Genomic DNA, 21,034 nt, shown 5'->3' with positions numbered 1-21,034 from the left:
CCCTCTCCCCACCTCCACTGTGCCCACCCTGCTCTGAGCCTCCAGCGGCTCTTGGCTGGTTTCTCACAATAGCCTCCTAGCTCTCTGCTTCCATCTTCTCTCTCTGCACCTGCCCCAGGCAAAGCGTGGACCGTAGGCCAGCATCAGCATGAGATCAGAAATGCGGCCTCCCAGGCTCCATGACAGCCCTGCCACATCGGGATGTGCCTTCTAAGTGCATCGGATCGTGCACACGCTGAACTTCGAGACACCCTCATGACTGGCTATTCCCAGTGCAGCAGCCAGGGCGAGCCTTGGCAGACCTTTTAAATCAGGTCAAATTTCCTCCATGCAAAAGCCCTCCAGGGGCTTCCATCTCACAGAGGGTCAAAGCCAAAGTCCCCACCAGATCTGCACCCTGACCCCCGACTCTATCCCCTGAACCCCCTTCTCCCCAACACTTGACCTTAGGGCTTGGCCTTGGCTGTCCCCTCGGCCCCCGGAAGGCTCTTTCTCTGGACCACCATGTGGCTTCCTTGTTCGCTTCTGCTTCCCGACTGCCCTGTCGTCAGGACCCCCGCCCCCCTGCCCTCCTTTTTCCACTTTCTTCTCTGCAGTCAACTAAATAATGGTTCTCCAAAGGTATCAGGTCCCTGGAACCTGGGAATGTGACCTTAGGTAGAGACGGGGACTTTGCAGATGGGATTAACGTGAGTACTCTGCGATGGGGAGAATGTCCTGGCTTAGCTAAGTGGGCCCTCAGTGCCATCACAGGTGACCGTATGAGGACGAGACAGATGGAGACTTGACAGACAGAAGAGAAGGAGGGAGAGTGTCCACAGGGTCAGAGACTGGAGGATGTGGGCACAAGTCAAGGACGACCAGCAGCGCCGGACGCTGAAGAGGCCTGGAAGGGTCCTAGCCTGGAGAAGGGCGCCCGGCCTGGCTGACTCCTGGACTTAGGTTTAGGGCTACGGAGTTTGGATCTCTGGCCCCCAGGGCCGTGAGAGAATACGTTGCTGCTGTTTTCAGCCGCGCATTGGTGGCTATTTGTTACACCAGCCACAGGCAGCGCACACCCTCTCCACAGCACGTTTGACCACTGGAGAAAGCGTCCTCTCTAGAAAGAGAGTGACTGGGAAGAGGCTGGGAGCAGGCAGGACGCTGGTGATAAGCAGGGGCTCCGCAAGCCTGAGGCGGGGACCTGGCTGCTCCTGGCTCTGCTCTGCCCACTGGAGGCCTCCCACTCCTGCTCACAGACGAGAACAAAGGGCTCGGCGCTCTCCACGCCAGAGCACAGTGGCCCTGGGCACGCCTGGTTCCCGCCGGGGAGGAAAGCCCGACCAATCACAGAAACCTGTGGTCATCACAGACCTCCGAGGGCGTGCAGATAGCTGGATCAGCAGGGTCCGGCATGGCAGACACCGACACTAACCTCACCTGTCCCTCAGCAAAAACGAAGCCACCACACAATTCCAGCTGCATCCAGGGTGGCACCTGGGACTGGGAGGACCAGAGGCAGGAGAGAGAGGGAGGGACTCACAGCATTGTGGGGCTGTGCTTTCTCACTGTTTTATGTATTTATGTTTTTATGGCTATGATTTTGCTGTAATTTTTCTTCCAGGTTTTTCTGCCCTTTCCCTAGAAAACTGAAGCTCTACTCCACAGACTGCTGTCTACGCTGCTGCTGTCTACACTGGCTGCGTTTTCCATTTGCTGTCACGGGCCTTTCCCATGCCGTCCTTCAAAACATAAGTGTTTTTTTTTTTTTCCCCCCGAGATAGGAGTCTCGCTCTGTCATTCAGGCTGGAGTGCAGTAGCACGATCTCAGCTCACCGCAATCTCTGCCTCCCAGATTCAAGCGATTCTCTTGCCTCAGCCTCCTGAGTAGCTGGGATTACAGGTGCCTGCCACCACGCCTGGCTAATTTTTTTGTATTTTTAGTAGAGATGGGGTTTCACCCTATTGGCCAGGCTGGTCTCGAACTCCTAACCTTGTGATCCTCCCGCCTTGACCTCCCAAAGTGCTGGGATTACATGCATGAGCCACCGCCCCCAGACCTAAAACATGACTTCTAAAGACCTCCGCTCTGTGGCCGCATCCTGGTTCATTTTATGGAGCCTTTATTTTGTGACTTTTTGTTCCTTCCAGTATCTGGGTCCCAGTTACTGAAGTCGGAAGGAAGCTCAGGAGACATACAGGCCACCTCCCTGTTACCCCCATCTGGGGGAACAAGGAATCTGCCCCTACCCCAGAACGGTCACCCCACAGCCGAACTCTGGCCACAAGCGTTGGGGCAAAGAGCACCAGGTGGAATGCCCCCTGGCCAGCGGCCAGGTGAGACCCCTGCACCTGTTTATGGCCAGAGGCTCAGCTTCCCTGAACTGGGAATAGCACCTGCCTCCCTGGTTTGATGGAGGATTAGGTGAGATAATAGGTGTAAGGTTCTCAGCCACTACTTCTATTAAATTTTTATTGTTTGGCTTATCTTGAACACATGCTTCTAATGGGGAGTGTGAGGCCACAGAAAGGGCACCTAACAACAGGAGGGCTGGAGACCTGAAACCACCGTGGTGGTGGCTCCGACAGGCATCATGTCATCTTAGGGTCCCTAGTGTGGTCTGATCCCTTCATGGGCTCCTGGGAGCACTGGCTGAGAATGTGATGGTGTCCTACAAACTGTGGACTCTGCCCTGTGCCATGTGAGGGTGGCTGTCATTCCTGCCTTACCAGATGGTTTGTTCCATCCCTGGGCAAGCTTTCATTTGGTCCCTGGCATGGCATAGAACTGGCTGAGCTGCTGTTCACACAACAACCCTGCAGATACTGCAGGGCACAGCTGCTGCGGCCCATACAACAGGGGACGTCAAGCCTTTTCTGTAAAGGCCCACATAGTAAATTCTTCAGGCACTGTGAGCCACAGAGTCTCTGTTGCAATTACTTAGCTCTGCCCTTGTGGAGTGAAAGCAGCCACTATGTGTAAATGATGGGCGTGGCTATGTCCCAATAAAACTTTATTTATACAAATAGCCTGCAGAGTTCATAGACAGGAAGTAGATTAGAGGTGACCAGGGGATGGGAAGTTATTGTCTAAAGGTGCAGAGCTCCTGTTTGGGGTGATGAAATATTTTGGAAACAGATATTGGTAAGGGTGGCACAGTATGTGAATGTACTTAATGCCACTGAACTGTACACTTAAAAATGGCTAAAAAGGCAAATTTTATGTTTCATATATGTAATAAAAAACTGAAAAACAAAAAAAGCAGTCCAGGACGGTCCTTGCTTCCCTGCTGGCTTGGACTGAGCCACAGACCTGAAGTGCACAAATCCTCTTCATCTGAACCACAGCCAGGTGGGCCCCCTGTTCTAGACGTATCGATTTCTTTTTTGACACTAACTGTAGGATTAATACAAAAATTTGTCTTGCTCCTTTGCTAAGCCATTTTCACCTGCCACAACCATTCAGAACCCCGTCTCTGCCATCTATTTTATTTTCTGTCCTTCCAGCTTGGTGTCATCTAGAAATGACCTCCAATATCTTCACACGTGTCCATCACTGCGTTCCTGATGGAGACACTGCAGAGGTCTGGGCCAGCGGGGCTGCCACTGGGCCATTCATTAATGCTCGGAGGGGGGCCTGGTTTGCTGGTGAAAACGTCATCTCGTTGGATAGGTCTAGTCTGTCTGCTTGTTTATATCTTTCTTACAAGGACATCACAGGCCACCCAGCTAATATTGTTTGGAAATGAAGTTATGCCCTTCTACAGAATTCTCCCATCCTGCTTTAGAAATCACATCGAAAGGGAAACGAGGCCGAGTCAGGCAAGGCTGATTCAGATGGAACCATATGGGCCCCCGGGCTCATATGAACCAATCTGGTGGGCTAAGGTAAGGCAATTCCTTTTGCCTTAATAACTCCAGACTTCACCCTGAGATAGCGCCTATCCAGCAACTTCAAAGCAAGGGGAAAATCATCCTATAACCAGCTACTGTCTTTTTTTTGTTTGTTTGTTTTTAGACAGAGTCTTACTTTGTGGCCTAGGCTGGAGTGCAGTGATATGATCTCAGCTCACTGCAACCTCCCCCTTCTGGGTTCAAGCAGTTCTCCTGCCTTAGCCTCTTGAGTAGCTGGGATTACAGGCACCTGCCACCACACCCAGCTAATTTTTGTATTTTTAGTAGACATGGGGTTTCACCATGTTTGCCAGGCTGGTCTCGAACTCCTGACCTCAGGTGATCCGCCCGCCCCAGCCTTCCAAAGTGCTGGGATTACAGGTGTGAATCAACGCACCTGACCAGTTACTGTCTTAAAGATAAAAGTGGGCTGGGCGCGGTGGCTGAAGCCTGTAATCCCAGCACTTTGGGAGGCCAAGACGGGCGGATCACGAGGTCAGGAGATCGAGACCATCCTGGCTAACATGGTGAAACCCCGTCTCTACTAAAAAAATACAAAAAACTAGCCGGGCGTGGTGGCGGGCGCCTGTAGTCCCCGCTACTTGGGAGGCTGAGGCAGGAGAATGGCGTAAACCCGGGAGGCAGAGCTTGCAGTGAGCTGAGATCCAGCCACTGCACTCCAGCCTGGGCGACAGAGCGAGACTCCGTCTCAAAAAAAAAAAAAAAAAAAAAAAAAAAAGATAAAAGTGACCCCAAACACAAACTATATGCATTTAAATTTTCATAGAAGCAAAGCTTTCCCTTGGAAATCTGAGCAATCACAGCTAACAAGGTCTCGCATCAATTCGCCGATCAATTTTTGAATGCAACCTTTCTAGTACTAAGTAGGACAAACGCGAAAATTGCTTCTTGTGCAGATGCCCAGAGCTGTCTGAGCAAATGCCACCGCTCTCATTTCTGAGATGCTGCCTCACTGTCCAGAAGCATGTCTGGGCGTGTGCTGTCCCTGCCCTTCTGAGAGACCCAGAGGCGCTGGCAGCGTACAAGCTGGCTTTTCCTTAGTGTTCACTTTCTTGTTCCAATTGTGGGGACATGAGCCCCAGCAAATACATCGGAGGTGGGGTTCTGTTCGGGGTCCCTGTCTTCCCGCAACAAAATACATCTGACTGTGATCCACACGGTTCGCGGCAGCTGGGAAATGGACGGTAGATGCTGGGTGAAATGCAGATCTCGGGTTCCTCAGCTTGCAGGAGGCACTGCAGGGGCTGCATTCCACATGACCTCAACAGATAGTTACTGGAGTCTCCATGGCATGTGGGCAGCTAGGATCTGCATCCAGCTTCAGAATTTGGGAAGCATGTGCACCCTGAACTCTCCTCGTTAACTGTGGAATGGGGGTCAAGCGTGTGGGAAATCTGAGTCCTGGGGAGCTTAAGGGACATGCTGAGGCCTGAGGCGTCTACTGCTGGGTGATGGCACCAGACTCGGCATTCCCTTTGGCCACGGCCACCTGGCTCACCTTTCTACTCTCCCCTGGGGCAGGGCGCCCTCGCAAAACAGAGAGAGGGAGGCAGGCTGCCGCGCTGGCTCCTGGAAGCACGTGCTCACTGGTCCCTGCAGCAGACTTAACCATGTGCTCTGGCGAGCCCATGCTGGGCTCTGGGGTGCTGGGAGAGCCCCGTCTTACCTCATCGGTGATCTGGCCTCCGAAGGTCACCCATGTTCCTGGAAGGAGACACAGGGGTTCAAGTTAGGGACCCAGCAGGAAGCCAGATTCTCCCGTCAGTGCTCAGGCCTCAGGCTGCAGGGCCCAAGGGGCAGCCACAGGAGTCCCTCTGTGCTGCTGTGTGGCCAGGGTATCCTTGGTGTGCGTGGACACCTGGCCTTCAGAGGAAGTCCTGCTCTCTTGGGGTCACTAAACTGAGGGGACGAAAGTCTCTGGAGCGGGCTGCTGGCTATGGGCCAAGCAGGTCTGGGGTTTTTGAAATGCTTGTCAGAGCTATGCTGAGGTAGCTCCACATGCTGCAAGGAAAGGCACAAGGGACGCCTCTCTGAAAACACACCAGGCCCGACAGCTGCATCCGTGTGCTCCTCCTGGGACGGAGCGGGGAGGGCGGCGTCAGGGCAGTGGGCAGTGGTCGGGGGAGGGTGTGTGTACTGCAGTGGGCGGTGTGTGTGTGGGGTGTGTGTACTGCAGTGGGCGGTGTGTGTGTGTACTGCAGTGGGCGGTGTGTGTGTGGGGTGTGTGTACTGCAGTGGGCGGTGTGTGTGTGTACTGCAGTGGGCGGTGTGTGTGTGGGGTGTGTGTACTGCAGTGGGCGGTGTGTGTGTGGGGTGTGTGTGTGGGGTGTGTGTGTGGGGTGTGTGTGGGGTGTGTGTGTGGGGTGTGTGTGTGGGGTGTGTGTGTGGGGTGTTTGTACTGCAGTGGGCGGTGTGTGTGTGGGGTGTGTGTGTGGGGTGTGTGTGTGGGGTGTGTGTGGGGTGTGTGTGTGGGGTGTGTGTGTGGGGTGTGTGTACTGCATGCACAGGGGAGATGGGGACTGCACGTTCTGGAAACAGGCCTTGCATCTGACAGGAGAGGAAAAAGGGCCAAATCCAATGGTGCTCCAGGAGGGACTCGTAAGCTGAACCTGCCGTGGAAGGTAAGGTGTCTTCCCTGCAGTCCTGGGGCCAGAAGGGCCTCTGATTTTGTGGTGTGGGGTGGGGACCGTGTATGGAGGGGCCCCTAGTATCTGCCTCACCTCCTCTGCTGAGGTTGTGTCTCTCTCTCCCTCTATCCCAGGCCCCCTCCCACCTGCCTCTTTTTTGCCATGGCAACCAAGCCCCCCTGAATCCCGGGCTCTGGGTGTAGCTACTCCCTGGGGAGTACCAAAGGCTGGGCCACCCTGCCTCCCAAGGGGTGTCCAGTTCAGCCCATGTCCGGCCCCCCGACAGCCCGTTTCCCTGGTGGGATGGAGGGGACCACCACACTCACCAAGTCCCAGGCAGGAGACCCGCAGGCCAGACTTGCCCAGGTTCCTGAAAAACAAACGCCACGTGAGTTCTCAGCACCCGGGCAGGACCCTGCCAGCCAGGCTCAGGTCCTGCCAGGGCCAGCCCCCCAACCACTCCCCCAACAGTCAGTGTGTGTTTGGAGGCTCTGAAAGGCACCGGGGACCTTCTGAGAGGTGCTTCTGCTCAGCCACCGCAGGGGTAAAGTGCCAACTGTCCCCAGCCCACACCATGCTGCTGGCACGGGCCCTACTGGTGCCCAATGGGGATCTGCAGAGTGGTCTCGAGGACAGATGGAAATGCAGAGGGACGCTGATTTATGGTGAAACCGGGCTGGTCTCAGCCCCGTGGCACCACCTATGTGGTGCCCCTTGCAGAGAGGCCGCCTCTTCCCTCCTCTCTGAGGCCGCATTTTTGATTTTGTGTCTTTTCTTCCTGTCTCCAGAGACTGGGGCAGGAGATCGTCCTGTGCACCGGACCACAGGACGGCCTGTGCATCTGTCCCTCAGGGTGCGGGGAGCTCCATGGTGGGGCTGCCAGTTCTTAAGCAAGGCCAGCCCTTCCTTTGTTACAGCCAGAACCAGGCCCAATAGTAGCGGCAGAGCCTGGCAGCGCAGGCCTCCTAACCAGGCACAGCTGCCTGGGCTCCTTCCCAGGGCCACTGAGGCGCCTACCCGCTGGGGTGCATCCCAGGGTTCACAGGAATGGGCCTTGGGCCATCATGACCATCCTTAGGAGGTGAAGGAGAGTGGCAGCCCTCTGCTGAGGACTGGCATGCTGGTCTGTCCTGGCACAGGTCACCTGGGAGCCCATGGGATTGCAGCAGGCCAGGCGGTCCCCAGGCATCCCGTCCCCAGATCCTCCCGGGAGCCGTACGTGGCAGGTGCCTTGCTTGTTGTGACATCGATTCTCACAGTATGAGACCTGCCCAGCAGGCAGAGGCAGCTGGGATCCCACCCAGGCAGTTGGCTCCCAGCTTACGTTCCCCACCGTGGTGGTGTGCATCCCACCCCCAGCCTGTTTAGCAGGGCGTGATCTGCCCAGATGGTGAGGTTGGCAAGTGGCCGGGTGGGTCTCACAGCTGCAGCCAGGCCTGGACTCATCTGGGGTCAGATTCCACTTCCCTTGTGGGATCCAGCTGCCAGCATCTGGTCAAGGGGCAGCTGCTTCTAGGAGGTGGGGAGTGAGAGCCATGAGTTACCAGCGGGTGAGGCCCAGCCTCCTGGCCCAAGGGCCCTGCATTTCCCTGGGGCCATGACACTTCTGACTTCGGAGGATGCGAAGTCCTCAGTTAATCCTCTTCCTGTCCAAGCCTGGCCCCTGGGAAGGCGGCATGGGGCTCAAGCCTCATTCTGACCCCCCTACTTCTGACATGAGCCTACTCTGTCCCTCCCAGCTTCGGTTTCCCTGGTTATAAGGCTCCTGGACTCCTATATCACGAGTGGATATAATACTTCTAAGCAGCTTGAAAACAGCTGAACGTGTCACCAAATTGAAGGTACTTTAAAATTGCCTAGGTTTATTTTTTCATTTCCCATTAAAGCCAGTCCAGCTGCCAGCTATTGCTCCTGTAGGCAGAGCTGGGATTTTCCCTAAAGGAGAACATAAGAACAGGTGAGTTTTCTTTCAGGAAAGGGGAGGACCGGGCGGCGGCTATGGGCAGAGACTCTGAAGCCAGAGCCCAAATCCTGGTTCAACTTTCCTGGCTGGAGGACTCCAGGCATTTTATGGAGTGGCCTGATGCCTCAGTGTTCTCATCTGCAGAATGGGCTCACAAGGCTGCCTTTCTTACGGTGGCTTCCATGAGGACAGAGGGAGATCCGTGAGGATAGAAGGCCACAGGACACTGACTCACATGTGTCTCATTTCCCAAAGACAGCAGGAGTGTGACCTTTTCTTTATTCAAACACAACAGACAAATCAAATAAGCTTTAACTATTACCATGTTAAAAAGAAACTGAAGTTTCCTTTTTCCTCCTTATACATCAATGAAATAATCTGATAGTACCCTCTGCATTGCTGGCATGTTCCAACCCAGAATAACTCATGTCTGTGACTGCCAGGGAGAACAGCCCGACTGTATCACTAATACATTCTGCATGAGCCTAGTCAGTTTAGAAGTTTAGGTAATTTCCCCCATGCTGGCTAGAAAGTAACTGTGGTAGGAAATTATAAAGTTGCTTAGTAGGAGTCTAATAATGAAGCAAAGGGCTGGAGGTTCTGACCAGTGCCTCTCGGCTGCTTTGGGGTCATAACCCCTTTGCAAAAACAGATAAAGCCTGGAAATACGCCCAGATACATATGCCCTCAGAACCTTGCTTGCAACATCTGGGTGTTCACAGAGCCCTGGACCCCACTAGTCTAGACACATTTGGGCATGGAGAAGGGAGGCCAGGCCCCCACCTCTGCAAAACCACCTCCATGAGTGGCTGTGGGGAGCAGTTGCTTGAAGAGGCTCTGCTAAAGGCCAGGTTGGGGTGAAGAGAAGAGGCGCCCCTTGGTTGCCAGTTTGGGGAGGGCTGACAAAAGTTGCCCCTGCCCCTGATTCCATATCTGTTCCTGGTCTGGCTGGTGGGAAATGGGCCCGCTTCCCCGAGTGGGCTCCAGGTTCAGTCGCTCTTCCACTCACCACCCACAGGACTAATTTAACAAAACTAGGGCACCACGTGATGCCACAATTACCCTGCTCAACTTGTTTCCCTGTGAAAATGATGGTATTGGTTCTGCCATCCGCTGCCAGGCCTCGGGAGAAGGGATGCAAAGGGACAGGGCACCTCCAGGCTGAACGCTGTGTAAGCATAGCTGCTGCGTGGGGGTAGGGAGCATGCGTCTCAGCCGGGTCTGGACGGGGCTGCTGCCTGCTGCACTTGAAACTTCCCAGACACAGAAACCATTTCCTACCGATTTCTTCCTCGTCATTAAAACTTGACATCCTAATGAAGCAGGCGGTCAACATCTCGAAACCCAAATACTGTTGGTCCTCATTAATTTGCCTCATGTCTCTCCTGGGGTCTGGAAAACGCCCAGTGAGGACTCACAGGCATAACCTCTGCCGGAGGGGAGCGCCCATGCCCATCGTGGAGCCCCTGCATGCTGCACACCCCTAAAAACTGCACTTCAGACTTGGGAAGGGCCAGAGCTGGAAGGCCCCGGGAAATGACAGGTCATTTTACAAAGAGGAGTTTGGGGCCTTTCATTGGAGCCACCTGGGCAGAGGACAAAACTGTGATGGGGTGAAGGGCAAGCACCGTGGCCTTGGCTAGCTGGTCCCGGAGGAAGGCTGATGGGACGGCTCCTGTTAGTGCCCTGCTCGCCTGTCTGCTCTGTGCAGTGATGATCTGTTTGCACGCCTGCCCTGCTCCCAGATTCCAGGCTCCGTAAGGACAGGCTGGGCTTCCAGTCTTTGTCTTCTAATTGGAGCTGGCAGTGGCAGGGTCCCAGGGAGTGCTTGTTTGGGACAATGTTGGGGAGTAATTCAGGGGTGAGAAGCCCAGGCCCTGGGGTCAGACTCTCGGGACCAGGTGCTGGCCCCTCCCTTACTTATCAGGCTTGGCCTCCTGCCATCCCACACTGAGCATGCCTTAGGCCCTTGGGCAAGAATGTGGTGCCTGGTATTGGCCTGCACCTTTAGTTTCCTAACACCTGTGGACTGTGCGCATCACTGGACAGCTGTGCCTGGAGCACACCACTGGGAAGGGCCAGCTTCCCAGGGAGGAGATCAGAGTCACAGGAAGGTTGGGATCAGGCTCCCCCTCAGTCCCTGCTGCCCCTCTCTTGCACCCTGGCTGTGGCCCTGGGACAGTCCCTGTGCAGCAACGCATTAAGCAGGTACCGCATGAGCGAGATGGGAGAGGCCCGGGGCGGGGGTGCCCAATGGCACAGGCTTTGGATTGCCAGGCCCATCTCAGCCCCTGTGAAACTGCATCTCATCCTACAGGGCTATGAACCTACCTCTCACCGTGACAACAGCAAGGAAAGCTCCCAGGCCTGGCCTGGTATAAGGCTCTGTTTGCAACTCCATTGGAGAGATGGGGTCCCTCAGTCAGAGAGTGCTAGGGATGGGATTTGAACTCTGGTCCGCAGACTGCAAACCCGCTCTCAGTCAGAGAGTGCTAGGGCTGGGATTTGAACTCTGGTCCGCAGACTGCAAACCCGCTCTCAGTCAGAGAGTGCTAGGGCTGGGATTTGAACTCTGGTCCACAGACGGCAGACCTGTTCTCAGTCAGAGAGTGCTAGGGCTGGGATTTGAACTCTGGTCCGCAGACTGCAAACCTGCTCTCAGTCAGAGAGTGCTAGGGCTGGGATTTGAACTCTGGTCCACAGACGGCAGACCTGTTCTCAGTCAGAGAGTGCTAGGGCTGGGATTTGAACTCTGGTCCGCAGACTGCAAACCCGCTCTCAGTCAGAGAGTGCTAGGGCTGGGATTTGAACTCTGGTCCACAGACGGCAAACCTGTTCTCAGTCAGAGAGTGCTAGGGCTGGGATTTGAACTCTGGTCCGCAGACTGCAAACCCGCTCTGTCAGAGAGTGCTAGGGCTGGGATTTGAACTCTGGTCCACAGACGGCAAACCTGTTCTCAGTCAGAGAGTGCTAGGGCTGGGATTTGAACTCTGGTCCGCAGACTGCAAACCCGCTCTCAGTCAGAGAGTGCTAGGGCTGGGATTTGAACTCTGGTCCACAGACGGCAAACCTGTTCTCAGTCAGAGAGTGCTAGGGCTGGGATTTGAACTCTGGTCCGCAGACTGCAAACCCGCTCTCAGTCAGAGTGCTAGGGCTGGGATTTGAACTCTGGTCCGCAGACTGCAAACCCGCTCTCAGTCAGAGTGTCAGGGCTGGGATTTGAACTCTGGTCCGCAGACTGCAAACCCGCTCTCAGTCAGAGAGTGTCAGGGCTGGGATTTGAACTCTGGTGTGCAGACTGCAAACCCGCTCTCAGTCAGAGAGTGTCAGGGCTGGGATTTGAACTCTGGTCCGCAGACTGCAAACCTGCCAGCTTGATGAACACCCCCCTTCGCTGCTCTGTCTTGCCCTCTCTGCCTCCAGCACGCACGTGTGTGCATGCACACATAAGCACACACATGGGCATGGTGAGCACTCACCCTCTTTGAGAGCCACTCCTCAGGGAGTTTTAGGAGGGAAACAGTGTTAACAGCCACACTTTCCAATTACGTAGTGCCTTATGTTTAGAAATAGGCCCGCTTTTAACTCCTTTGAGATCCTAGGACTCAACAGATAGATACCTATCGCAGAAGGCAGTAGGTATCTAAACCAAAAAGTATACATATACATGTTTGGTTCACTCCTAGCTTTATTTTTTTTTTGAGACAGGCTCTCATTCTATCACCCAGACTGGAGTGTCGTGGCGTGATCTTGGCTCACTGCAACCTCTGCCTCCCAAGTTCCAGTAATTCTCCCACCTCAGCCCCCCGAGTAGGTGGGACTACAGGTGCGCACCACCATGCCCAGCTAATTTTTGTATTTTTTGGTAGAGACAGGGTTTCACTATGTTGGCCAGGCTGGTCTCGATCTCCTGACCTCAAGTGATCCACTCTCCTCAGTCTCCCAAAGTGCTGGGATCACAGGCATGAGCCACCTCACCTGGCCCTAATTCTAGCTTTTGATCCCTACTTAACAAAAGATGTAAACTCCAGAGCTTCTAAAACAGAGAATTCCATTCTGGACTGTCATTAAGCTTAGAGGATTAGACATTTTCAGCCCAGAGGTTCATTAAAGCATATCCCACCCTCCTAGGACACAGGGAAGGAAGAGACACGAATGTGGATGCAGGACCCCAGAGTCATCCCAGAATTCACCTCCAGAATGGGTTGGCTTAGATGACGCAGTTTTCACACGAGGCCCAACTCTCAGGCATTGGTTTTGCAGAGGTTTAAGCCACACAGCTCAGGCATCAGGATGGACTCACAGTGCTTTTCAGGTTGGCACCAATACCAGCTATAAACCCAGAAGATTCCCAAATGCAATGAGAACAGTCTGTGGCTCTTTCTGACGCTGGTGGCCTGCACTCCTGTTTCAGGTCACTGAAAAGCAGGGTTGTCCCCAGTTCGGTTCCTGTTTTGGGAAAACTTTCCCAAGAAACCTGGGAACCAGAGACCTAACTTAGCTTTTCCAGCTTCTGCAGACCACGTGTTGTGGAGACTTCCTTTATCCCTGGAGGACGGTTCTGGACGCAATCAAGGCTCTGGACTCAGAGACTTACATAGGGAGTGAGGAAGGCTGTCCCCTCTCTACAACCCTGCTCCCAGGACCCTTTGTACAAAGCTGGGACCCTCCTTTTCCATCCTGGGCACATTCCGCCATCCTTTGAGAAAGGCCCCGGCAGGGAGGGGGAGGGAGGCCCTGCTCCTGACATGAGTGCTTTAGCATCCTCCACACATACAAGTCGCAGCACCTGGAGCCAGATGGGGGCTGAGCCCAGGTGGAGGGAAGCAAGGTGCCTGGGCGGACCATCGGGAAACTCCAGGTGTGGCCTGGCTGACTGTGCCTGCTGGACCAAGAGTCCCGCCTGCTAGAGGAATTGGGCCCTGGGCCCGGCTCAGGTGGAGGAAGGAATCTTCATTCCATCACAGGGTTCACCCCACGGTCCCTCACTATCAAACGGATGTTTGTCACGGTGGCCTGGCTGGAAAGATATCGGATCACCTCCAGGGCATCTTGTGGAGCCTGTGTGCCCAGGGGAGGGCAGGAGCATGTCGGGGGGCCCTGCGGCCCATGCCTCAGGGTTCCCCAGGAAAAGGGAGCATTGGCGGCTTGGCTATTGTAAACGACCCTCAGAAAGAAAACAGAGGCAGAAGGAAGGAAGTCGGCGCCCTCACCGTCTCCCCCTGAAACTGGGAAGAAAGAAACTTCGCACTGACCAGATTCTCAATGCTGTTTCTCAGCATCTACCAAGCACTAAGCACAGCCCCTCCCAGCCCTCAGCACAAACTGCCCAAGTCTGACAAACAGGGATTTGCAGATTTTATGCGCTCTCGAAAGTGAGGAGGTGGGGAGTTGGGGAGGCCGGGAGGTCAGCCCCCACCCTGCAAAGCTGTGCGCCCCCGTACCTATATTTCATCCCGTGTTGCTTCATGCTGGTGTCACCGGCACACGGGAGACTCTGCACCGACAGCTGTCCCAGGCTCCGGGCCACCATGGCCACGGTGCGGAAGCGGCCTCGGGTGCCCAGGCTGGGGCTGCTGGCCGCCGGTCGGCCCAGCCGATCCTCAGGGCCCCGGCCCTTGAGGCTGTGCTCCGAGCACACGAAGGACACCTGCATGCTGAGGCCGGGCGCTCAGATCCTGGCTGCGTCCCCTATCCCCTTGGGCTCAGGAGCCATCTGTCCCCTAGAAACTCTTCTCCCCCGACCAGGACGAGACTTTATCCAGAAGCCAAGGAAGCTGCAGGTGTTCCTTCAGGAGCGAGGATTTCCGAAGGCAATGGTGGGGAAGGCTGCGCAGCTCCGAGGGAGGCAGTCACACTTCCAGATCGAGCTACAGAAGACCTGCTCAAAGCACGGCTGGAGGTTGGCGGGGGCGGGGGTGTGCTTCCTCCTCCCCTCACATCTCTCTTGTCTCTGCAGGTCCTTCCTCTGTCCCCACCCTCGTCCAGCTCTGGCTGCCCAAGTCCTCAGCCCAGTAGTCTCCAAAAGTGTTGGGCAGGGCTGGGCTGCGAGTTACTCCTGATGACGAGTGACAGGTGACGAGCACAGCTGCCTTCTGTGGACTGGAGAAGGGAGGGCTCTCTCTGGTGCCACTCTTGGAGCCGGAGGTGATGGCCTGGGGGGCTGTGCAGGGCTGCTGTGACTGCTCTCCTGGGCAGCGGCTCAGGGGGTCTTGGGGAGCAGCTGCTTCTTGGTGCTTCTTGAGTCTCTCCGAGGGGGCCTGGGATCCAGCTCCTGGCTCTGCGCGCCGTGGGCGGCTGAGGCTCCCACCAAGTCAATGAGGCGACCAGGGAGAGGCGCGGGCAATGTCTGGCCATTCATTATTAATGAAGCAGGATGCATGAGCCGCCTGCCTTGGCTGGTCCCCTGAGGCCATCGCTGGCTGCTCCGGGCTGACAGCTGCTGGACCAGGACTGGCCTGAGGCCTGGGCAGGCGCTGCAGCCAGGGTGGACGCCGCAGGCTGGATGGCTGAGCTTGTAGGCAGCCAGCTCCAAGCAAGGCAATGCCCGCTCCGGTCACAGCCTCCCTGGTGCATGCCCAGCGGCACCTCCTTGGGGTTCTTACTCCGGAGAGTGGGGTATCCACTGGGGGATTGGCACAAGGAGAAGCAACATCACCAGAAATGTGAAGAAGCCGCTGTGTCTTGATGATAATGACGCAGATGGCCCAAGGAAGGAAACGCGGGGGTCAAACGGACAGAGAGGTTCCAACACTCCCAGTAAAACTTAGGTTACAGCAGATGCTCAATAAATACTCTGCAATCAGTGAGTGAATGGTTGAATGAAGCAAGCCCCTGCCCTACTTTACTTCACCCTCTTCAGCATCCAGAGGGGCTGGCTCTGCCCTCTGACCCCAAGTGTCCCCTTCACACCCTGCAGGTGGGTCCTGACCAGAGCTGCCTTCTGGGCCCCCTCTTGTCCTGCCAGGAGGTACTAAGGGCACTGGAAGGTGGTGGGGTGATGGGGGATAGGCAACACTGTGCACAGCCCACCCCTCCTTGAGGCTGGACTCCAGGACTCAAAGGCCACAGCCCTGGCCTCCCGGGAGCTCATGGGCTGCTGAAGAGGCACAGACGGCCACCATTCCACCTTTGGCCCCTACCTAGGGCTCAGGTTAAGTGTTGTTCCCCCTACCCTTGTCCCTACTTGGAGGCTCTTTAAAGGGTGTGAGCAGCAGCAGCTCTTAGCATCCCTACTTCCCCTAAATGTGCAAAGCCAGGGCCAAGATGGAATTTGCTCAGACTATCTTACAGAATTTTTCAACAGCCTCCTTCTCTATTTATAAAAAGGATCATATTGATTTGTTCAAAGAGCCTCTGGTTGCCTACTGTGTACCATGGGGCACCTGCTCTCACAGCGCTCACTGTCTAGGGCAGGGCTGTTCAACATCTGATCACGCCAGGGGAGCTTATTACAAAGGCCGGGTCCTGGGTGCCCCCCAGCCCCGACCTACGGAATCAGCGCTCTGAGGCCCAGCCCGGAAGGCGGTGTTTCTACCAAGAGCTTCGAGTGGTGCTACGCATGCTGGCCTAGTGAGACGCAGAAATCCTCTACCTCTTCCTTACAGATTCTCTGCACTCTGGCAAATCATCGGATCCCACAATGGCTGGCATCTTACTATTCCCCAGGGGTGTTCTTACCCCAGTGGTGCACGTTAAGCAGCACAGAGTTAAGTGAGACTCACAAGACTTTTAGTCACCAAGTGTAAAATGTCATCGGCCTCACCACACGACCCAGCAATTCCCTTGCTAGCTATGTCCTCAAAGAACTGAAAACATACGCCCACACAAAAACTTCAACACAAATGTCCACAGCAGCCTTATTCACAATAGCCCAAAACTGGAGATCACGGAACTGCACTCCAGCCTGGGTGACAGGGCAAGACTCTGTTCAAAAAAAAAAAAAAGTAGTACTGACACAGGCATGGATGAACCTTGAAAACATGATGCTAAGTTAAAGACATTCATGAAAGAATGCATATGATTCCATTCATATGAAATATCTACGGTGGCTTAAGCCTGTAATCCTAGAACTTTGAGAGGCTGAGGTGGGTGGATCACGAGGTCAGGAGTTTGAGACCAGCCTCGCCAACATGGTAAAACCCCACCTCTACTAAAAATAAAAAAAAGAAAATTAGCTAGGTGTGGTGGTGGGCTCCTGTAATTCCAGCTACTCGGGAGGCTGAGGCAGAAGAATCACTTGAACCCAGGAGGCGGAGGTTGCAGTGAACCAAGATTGCACCACTGTACTCCAGCCTGGGCGACAGAGTGAGACTCTGTCTCAAAAGAAAAAAAAAAAAAAAAAAAAAAAAGGCGCAGTGGCTTACGCCTGTAATCCCAGCACTTTGGGAGGCAGAGGTGGGCAGATCAACTGAGGTCAGGAGTTCTAAGACCAACCTGGCCAACATGGTGAAACCCCGTCTCTACTAAAAATAAAAAAATTAGCTGGGCGTGGTGGCACATGCCTGTAATCCCAGCTACTCAGGAGGCTGGGGCAGGAGAATTGTTTGAACCCAGGAGGCGGAGGTTACAGTGAGCTGAGATCGAGCCACTGCACTCTAGCCTGGGCAACAAGAGTGAAACTCCATCTCGGAAAAAAAAAAAAAAAAAAAAAAAGAGAAAAGAAGTCAATTGGCACATGTCTGGATCTCCTCCTCGTCCCAACTTGGATGCATCTGCAAGGAGAGGCCCTTTGCGAGGACACTGAAATGCACAAAGCTCAGGTCAAGGTTGTAACCTTTTAGCTTTCCACTCCTGTCTAATCCTTGCAACTTTCTAAGAATACTGCAAGTCTCAACCCTGTTGTGATTTTTGTGTGTGTCTGTTTCTTTTCTGTGTTGTGTTGAGACAGGGCCTCACTCCTGTTACCCAGACTGGAGTGCAGTTTCACGATCATGGCTCACTGCAGCCTTAACCTCTCGGGCTCAGGTGATCCTCCCACCTCAGCCTCATGAGTAGCTGGGATCACAAGTGTGCACCATCACGCCCGGCTAATTTTAAAATTTTTTTGTAGAGTTAGGGTTTTGTCATGTTGCCCAGGCTGGTCTCAAACTCCTGGGCTCAAGCAATCTGCCCACCTCGGCCTCCCAAAGTGCTGGGATTACAGATGTGAGCCACCGTGCCCGGCTCAACCCGTTTTGGACAGGTGGAAAATTCTAGCATCTGGCCAGCCTCTGAAACCCACCGGGCTCCTGCCCACCTTAGTGACAGCTCCCTGTGGGCACAGCACATGTGTCCCAGTTCCCCAGGGAGCTCTGAGTTCAGATACTCATCCCATCGTCCCACAGCACTGGCATAGTGGGAGTGAGTGTCAGGGTTCTAAAGAGGATCCTCCGGGAATGGGGCATAGGGGTCAGAGGAGGTGCTTCCTGCATCTCGATGAGGACTTGTACACACCTGAGCACCTGCTGGGGTGGCTCCTGGGGACCGGCTGCCAGGCCCCAGCCCCCAACATGAACTGCTTCTGGAGTGGGCTTTGTCAGGCTCAATCTCCAGGGCCCCCCACAAACTCCAGTGAAGGCAAAGGGACTGAGGGGGCGCCTCAGCATGGAAATTGTATCTACCTGTGAGTTCACGTCATAAACAGGTGGGCTTGACATGCTGCGGCCAGTTTCAGATGGCAGGAGGCTGTGCGCAGTGTCTGGCATGTTGCACTGGGCACAGCTGGCGTGGCTGGGTGGAGGGGCACCTGCTGTGGCTCCAGGTGCATCACCTGTGTGGCCCCAAGTATGTCAGTCTCTTCATATTCCCACAGAATGCCTTTCCTTAGGTCCCGCTGTGTGCAGCATGCACCTGCTGTCCCAAACCCGGGACTCTGAGAACGGAGCAGGAGATGGGATCTATGATGGTTAATACTGAGTGTCAACTTGATTGGATTGAAGGATGCAAAGTACTATTCCCGGGTGTGTCTGTGAGGGTGGACTGGGAGAAGCAGACCCACTCTCAATCTCGGTGGGCACCACCTAATCAGCCGCCAGTGCAGCTAGAATAAAGCAGGCTGAGGAACGTCGAAGGACTAGATTGGCTGAGTTTTCTCTCGTGCTGGATGTTTCCTGCCCTTGAACATCAGACTCCAAGTTCTTCAGCTTTTGGACTCTTGATCTTACACTAGTGATTTGCCAGTGGCCCTCAGGCCTTCAGCCACAGACTGAAGGCTGCACTGTTGGCCTCCCTACTTTTGATGTTTTAGGACTTGGACTGGCTTCATGGCTCCTCATTTTGCAGATGGCCTATTGTGGGGCTTCACCTTGTGACTGTGTGAGTCAATTCTTCTAATAAACTCCCCTTCATATATTCATCTATCCTATTAATTCTGTCCCTTTAAAGAACCCTGACTAACGCAGGATCCTTCTTGTCCAAGTGGGAAATCCGGACCTTCCACAATCTTCCTTCCAAAGCACAGGCCCCAGAAAGCCAAGCTGAGGACGAGGCTAGCACCCTGGGGTTCTGTGCATCAGAGGGAGAACCTTCTCTCTGGTGAGGCTGTCTTCAGTGTCCTGAGTGGCCTCCCAAAGTGCTGGGATTACAGGCGTGAGCCACTGCCCGGCCCTGTGCTGGCAGGCTTCGGTCAGAGGCATGGAGTGTGGCTGGTTGACTTCAACCTACAACTGAGTTCTGATTCTTCTTTTGTCTCTTCGGTACCTGCTGTTGATAAGATGAAGCAGCTAGCTCTTGCTGTGATTCATCGGAGGGCAACCACCCCCAATTAAAAGCTCTGCTCTGTGTCTCTGGAGTGCACCACAGACAGCATCCCTGCAGTGGAGGCTTCCGGCTCAGTGTCTGGGGCCCACTCGTCCCCCTTGGGCCTGGAGAGGCCGGAAAGCTGGGGCCGGCCAGCTCCTCCCCCACAATGGCAACAGGCTCACAGTGGAAGGGGGCAGACACGCTCCTATGCACAGAATGAACCCTGTGGAGGGCTCAAGGCCTTGAGAAGGTTTTAGACGCAGCATTTTTTTTTTTGAGGTGGAGTCTCGCTCTGTCACCAGGCTGGAGTGCAGTGGCGCGACCTTGGCTCACTGCAATCTCCACCTCCTGGGTTCAAGCAATTCTCCTGTTCAGCCTTCTGAGTAGCTGAGATTACAGGCACATGCCACATGTCCAGTTAATTTTTGTATTTTTAGTAGAGACGGGGTTTCACCATGTTGGCCAGGATGGTCTTGATCTCTTGACCTTTTGATCCACCTGCCTCGGCCTCCCAAAGTGCTGGGATTGCAGGCGTGAGCCACCCTGCCTGGTCTGATATGGCTTTTAAAAGCATAGCCTCCAGCATCTCCTCCAAGAATGAGGCTGAGGTTCTGTATCCTGCAGAGACCGCCTTGTCCATGCTAAACGGAGTGTGATTTACATCCAAAGGTGGCTTCTTGCCCAAGGAAGGGCAGAGGATGCTGAACAGTTAAGGGGTTGCCCCAAAGGAGCAGTTTCTAAGAACAAAGGGAGGCAGGGCCGGTGGCCTTCCTGGAGGAGAAGTCCACCAGTTGAGTAAGAGCTGAAGACTCCATAGGGGCTAAGTGCTGTGAGTTTGGCTTCCTTCAGCTGGGGCACGAAGCAAGGGTCCCTGGGAAAGGCCTGAGCCACCGTGTTCAAGGCCAAGTCGGCCAGCAGGAGAGTGGGTCAGTGGTGCCAGGGAGTATGTGAGGGCTCCAGGGAGAAGGTGGGCTCCATGCGGAATTCCAGGAGTGTCCTTCTCCTGAGAGCAGGGGCAGGAGGGCAGATGGCAGGAGCCTGTGAGGCAGCAGCAGGTTCTGTGTCTGGAGTAGGGTGACCCACTGGCCTTGTCAAAGGGCACGTCAGATGGTGGGGGACTTGACACGGAGAGACAGTGAGAGGCCGAGGGAAGGAAGAGGCCACAGGACTGCCAACGGGACATGCGAGCCTTGCCCAAAGTGTAGATCCCCCTGGCAGGGCCCATTCTGTGGTTGGGCTGAGTGGACTATGCTGGGGTCACACCTTGAAGCTGCAGGTGACACTAGGACAAGGCCTCCTGCAGGCCGTGTGTGTTTCCCAGGAACCAGCTTTACATGGTCTTCAAAGCCAGTTCCTCCGCCTTCCTCTTGCTCACCAGGACCTCATGGCCCCACACTCACTTCCAACTCTAGGAGCCCAGAAATGGGAAAGCGGCCCGCGGCTGTGAGTCGGCTGGCTCTGCTCAGAGCTGCTGCTGTTTCCCATGCAACTGTCCGGCCCCGAGCGAGCACCTCTCCTTCCCTTCCTCCTTCCGTCCTCCGAATCACCCTTTGAGATGTAACAAGACCAGCAACAATGACCACCGAAGAGCCTCTAGGGACAGATGCCCCAAACCTCCAGGAAGGGGCCTGGGGATCTGCACTGTAACAGGTATAGCTGGGCACAGTGGCTCACGCCTATAATCTCAGCACTTTGGGGGGCCAAGGCGGGTAGATCGCTTGAGCCAAGGTATTCCCGGTTAGCCTGGGGAACCTAGTGAGACTCATCTCTACAAAAAATACAAAAATTAGCTGGGTGTGGTGGTGTGTGTCTGTGGTCCCAGCTACTA

At 54.8% G+C, this 21,034-nt stretch overlaps 1 protein-coding gene across 3 annotated transcripts in view; it reads right to left on the bottom strand.

Annotated features, from left to right (window-relative positions):
• Positions 1-21,034, bottom strand: part of KCNAB2 (potassium voltage-gated channel subfamily A regulatory beta subunit 2) — a 109,661-nt gene that overhangs the window by 22,900 nt on the left and 65,727 nt on the right. For all 3 annotated transcript variants that reach the window (XM_050745206.1, XM_050745116.1, XM_050745286.1), the window contains 2 exons: positions 6,848-6,891; positions 5,561-5,598 (listed from right to left, as the gene is read on the bottom strand). In XM_050745206.1, the coding sequence (XP_050601163.1) occupies positions 5,561-5,598; positions 6,848-6,891 (82 nt within the window). The remainder of the gene's footprint in view (positions 1-5,560; positions 5,599-6,847; positions 6,892-21,034) is intronic.

The sequence above is a fragment of the Macaca thibetana genome, chromosome 1 (assembly GCF_024542745.1).
Source record: "Macaca thibetana thibetana isolate TM-01 chromosome 1, ASM2454274v1, whole genome shotgun sequence".
NCBI classification, from domain to species: Eukaryota; Metazoa; Chordata; class Mammalia; order Primates; family Cercopithecidae; genus Macaca; species Macaca thibetana.
The sequence above is the reverse complement of the archived record's forward strand: the minus strand, read 5'-3'. Positions and strand labels throughout refer to the sequence as shown.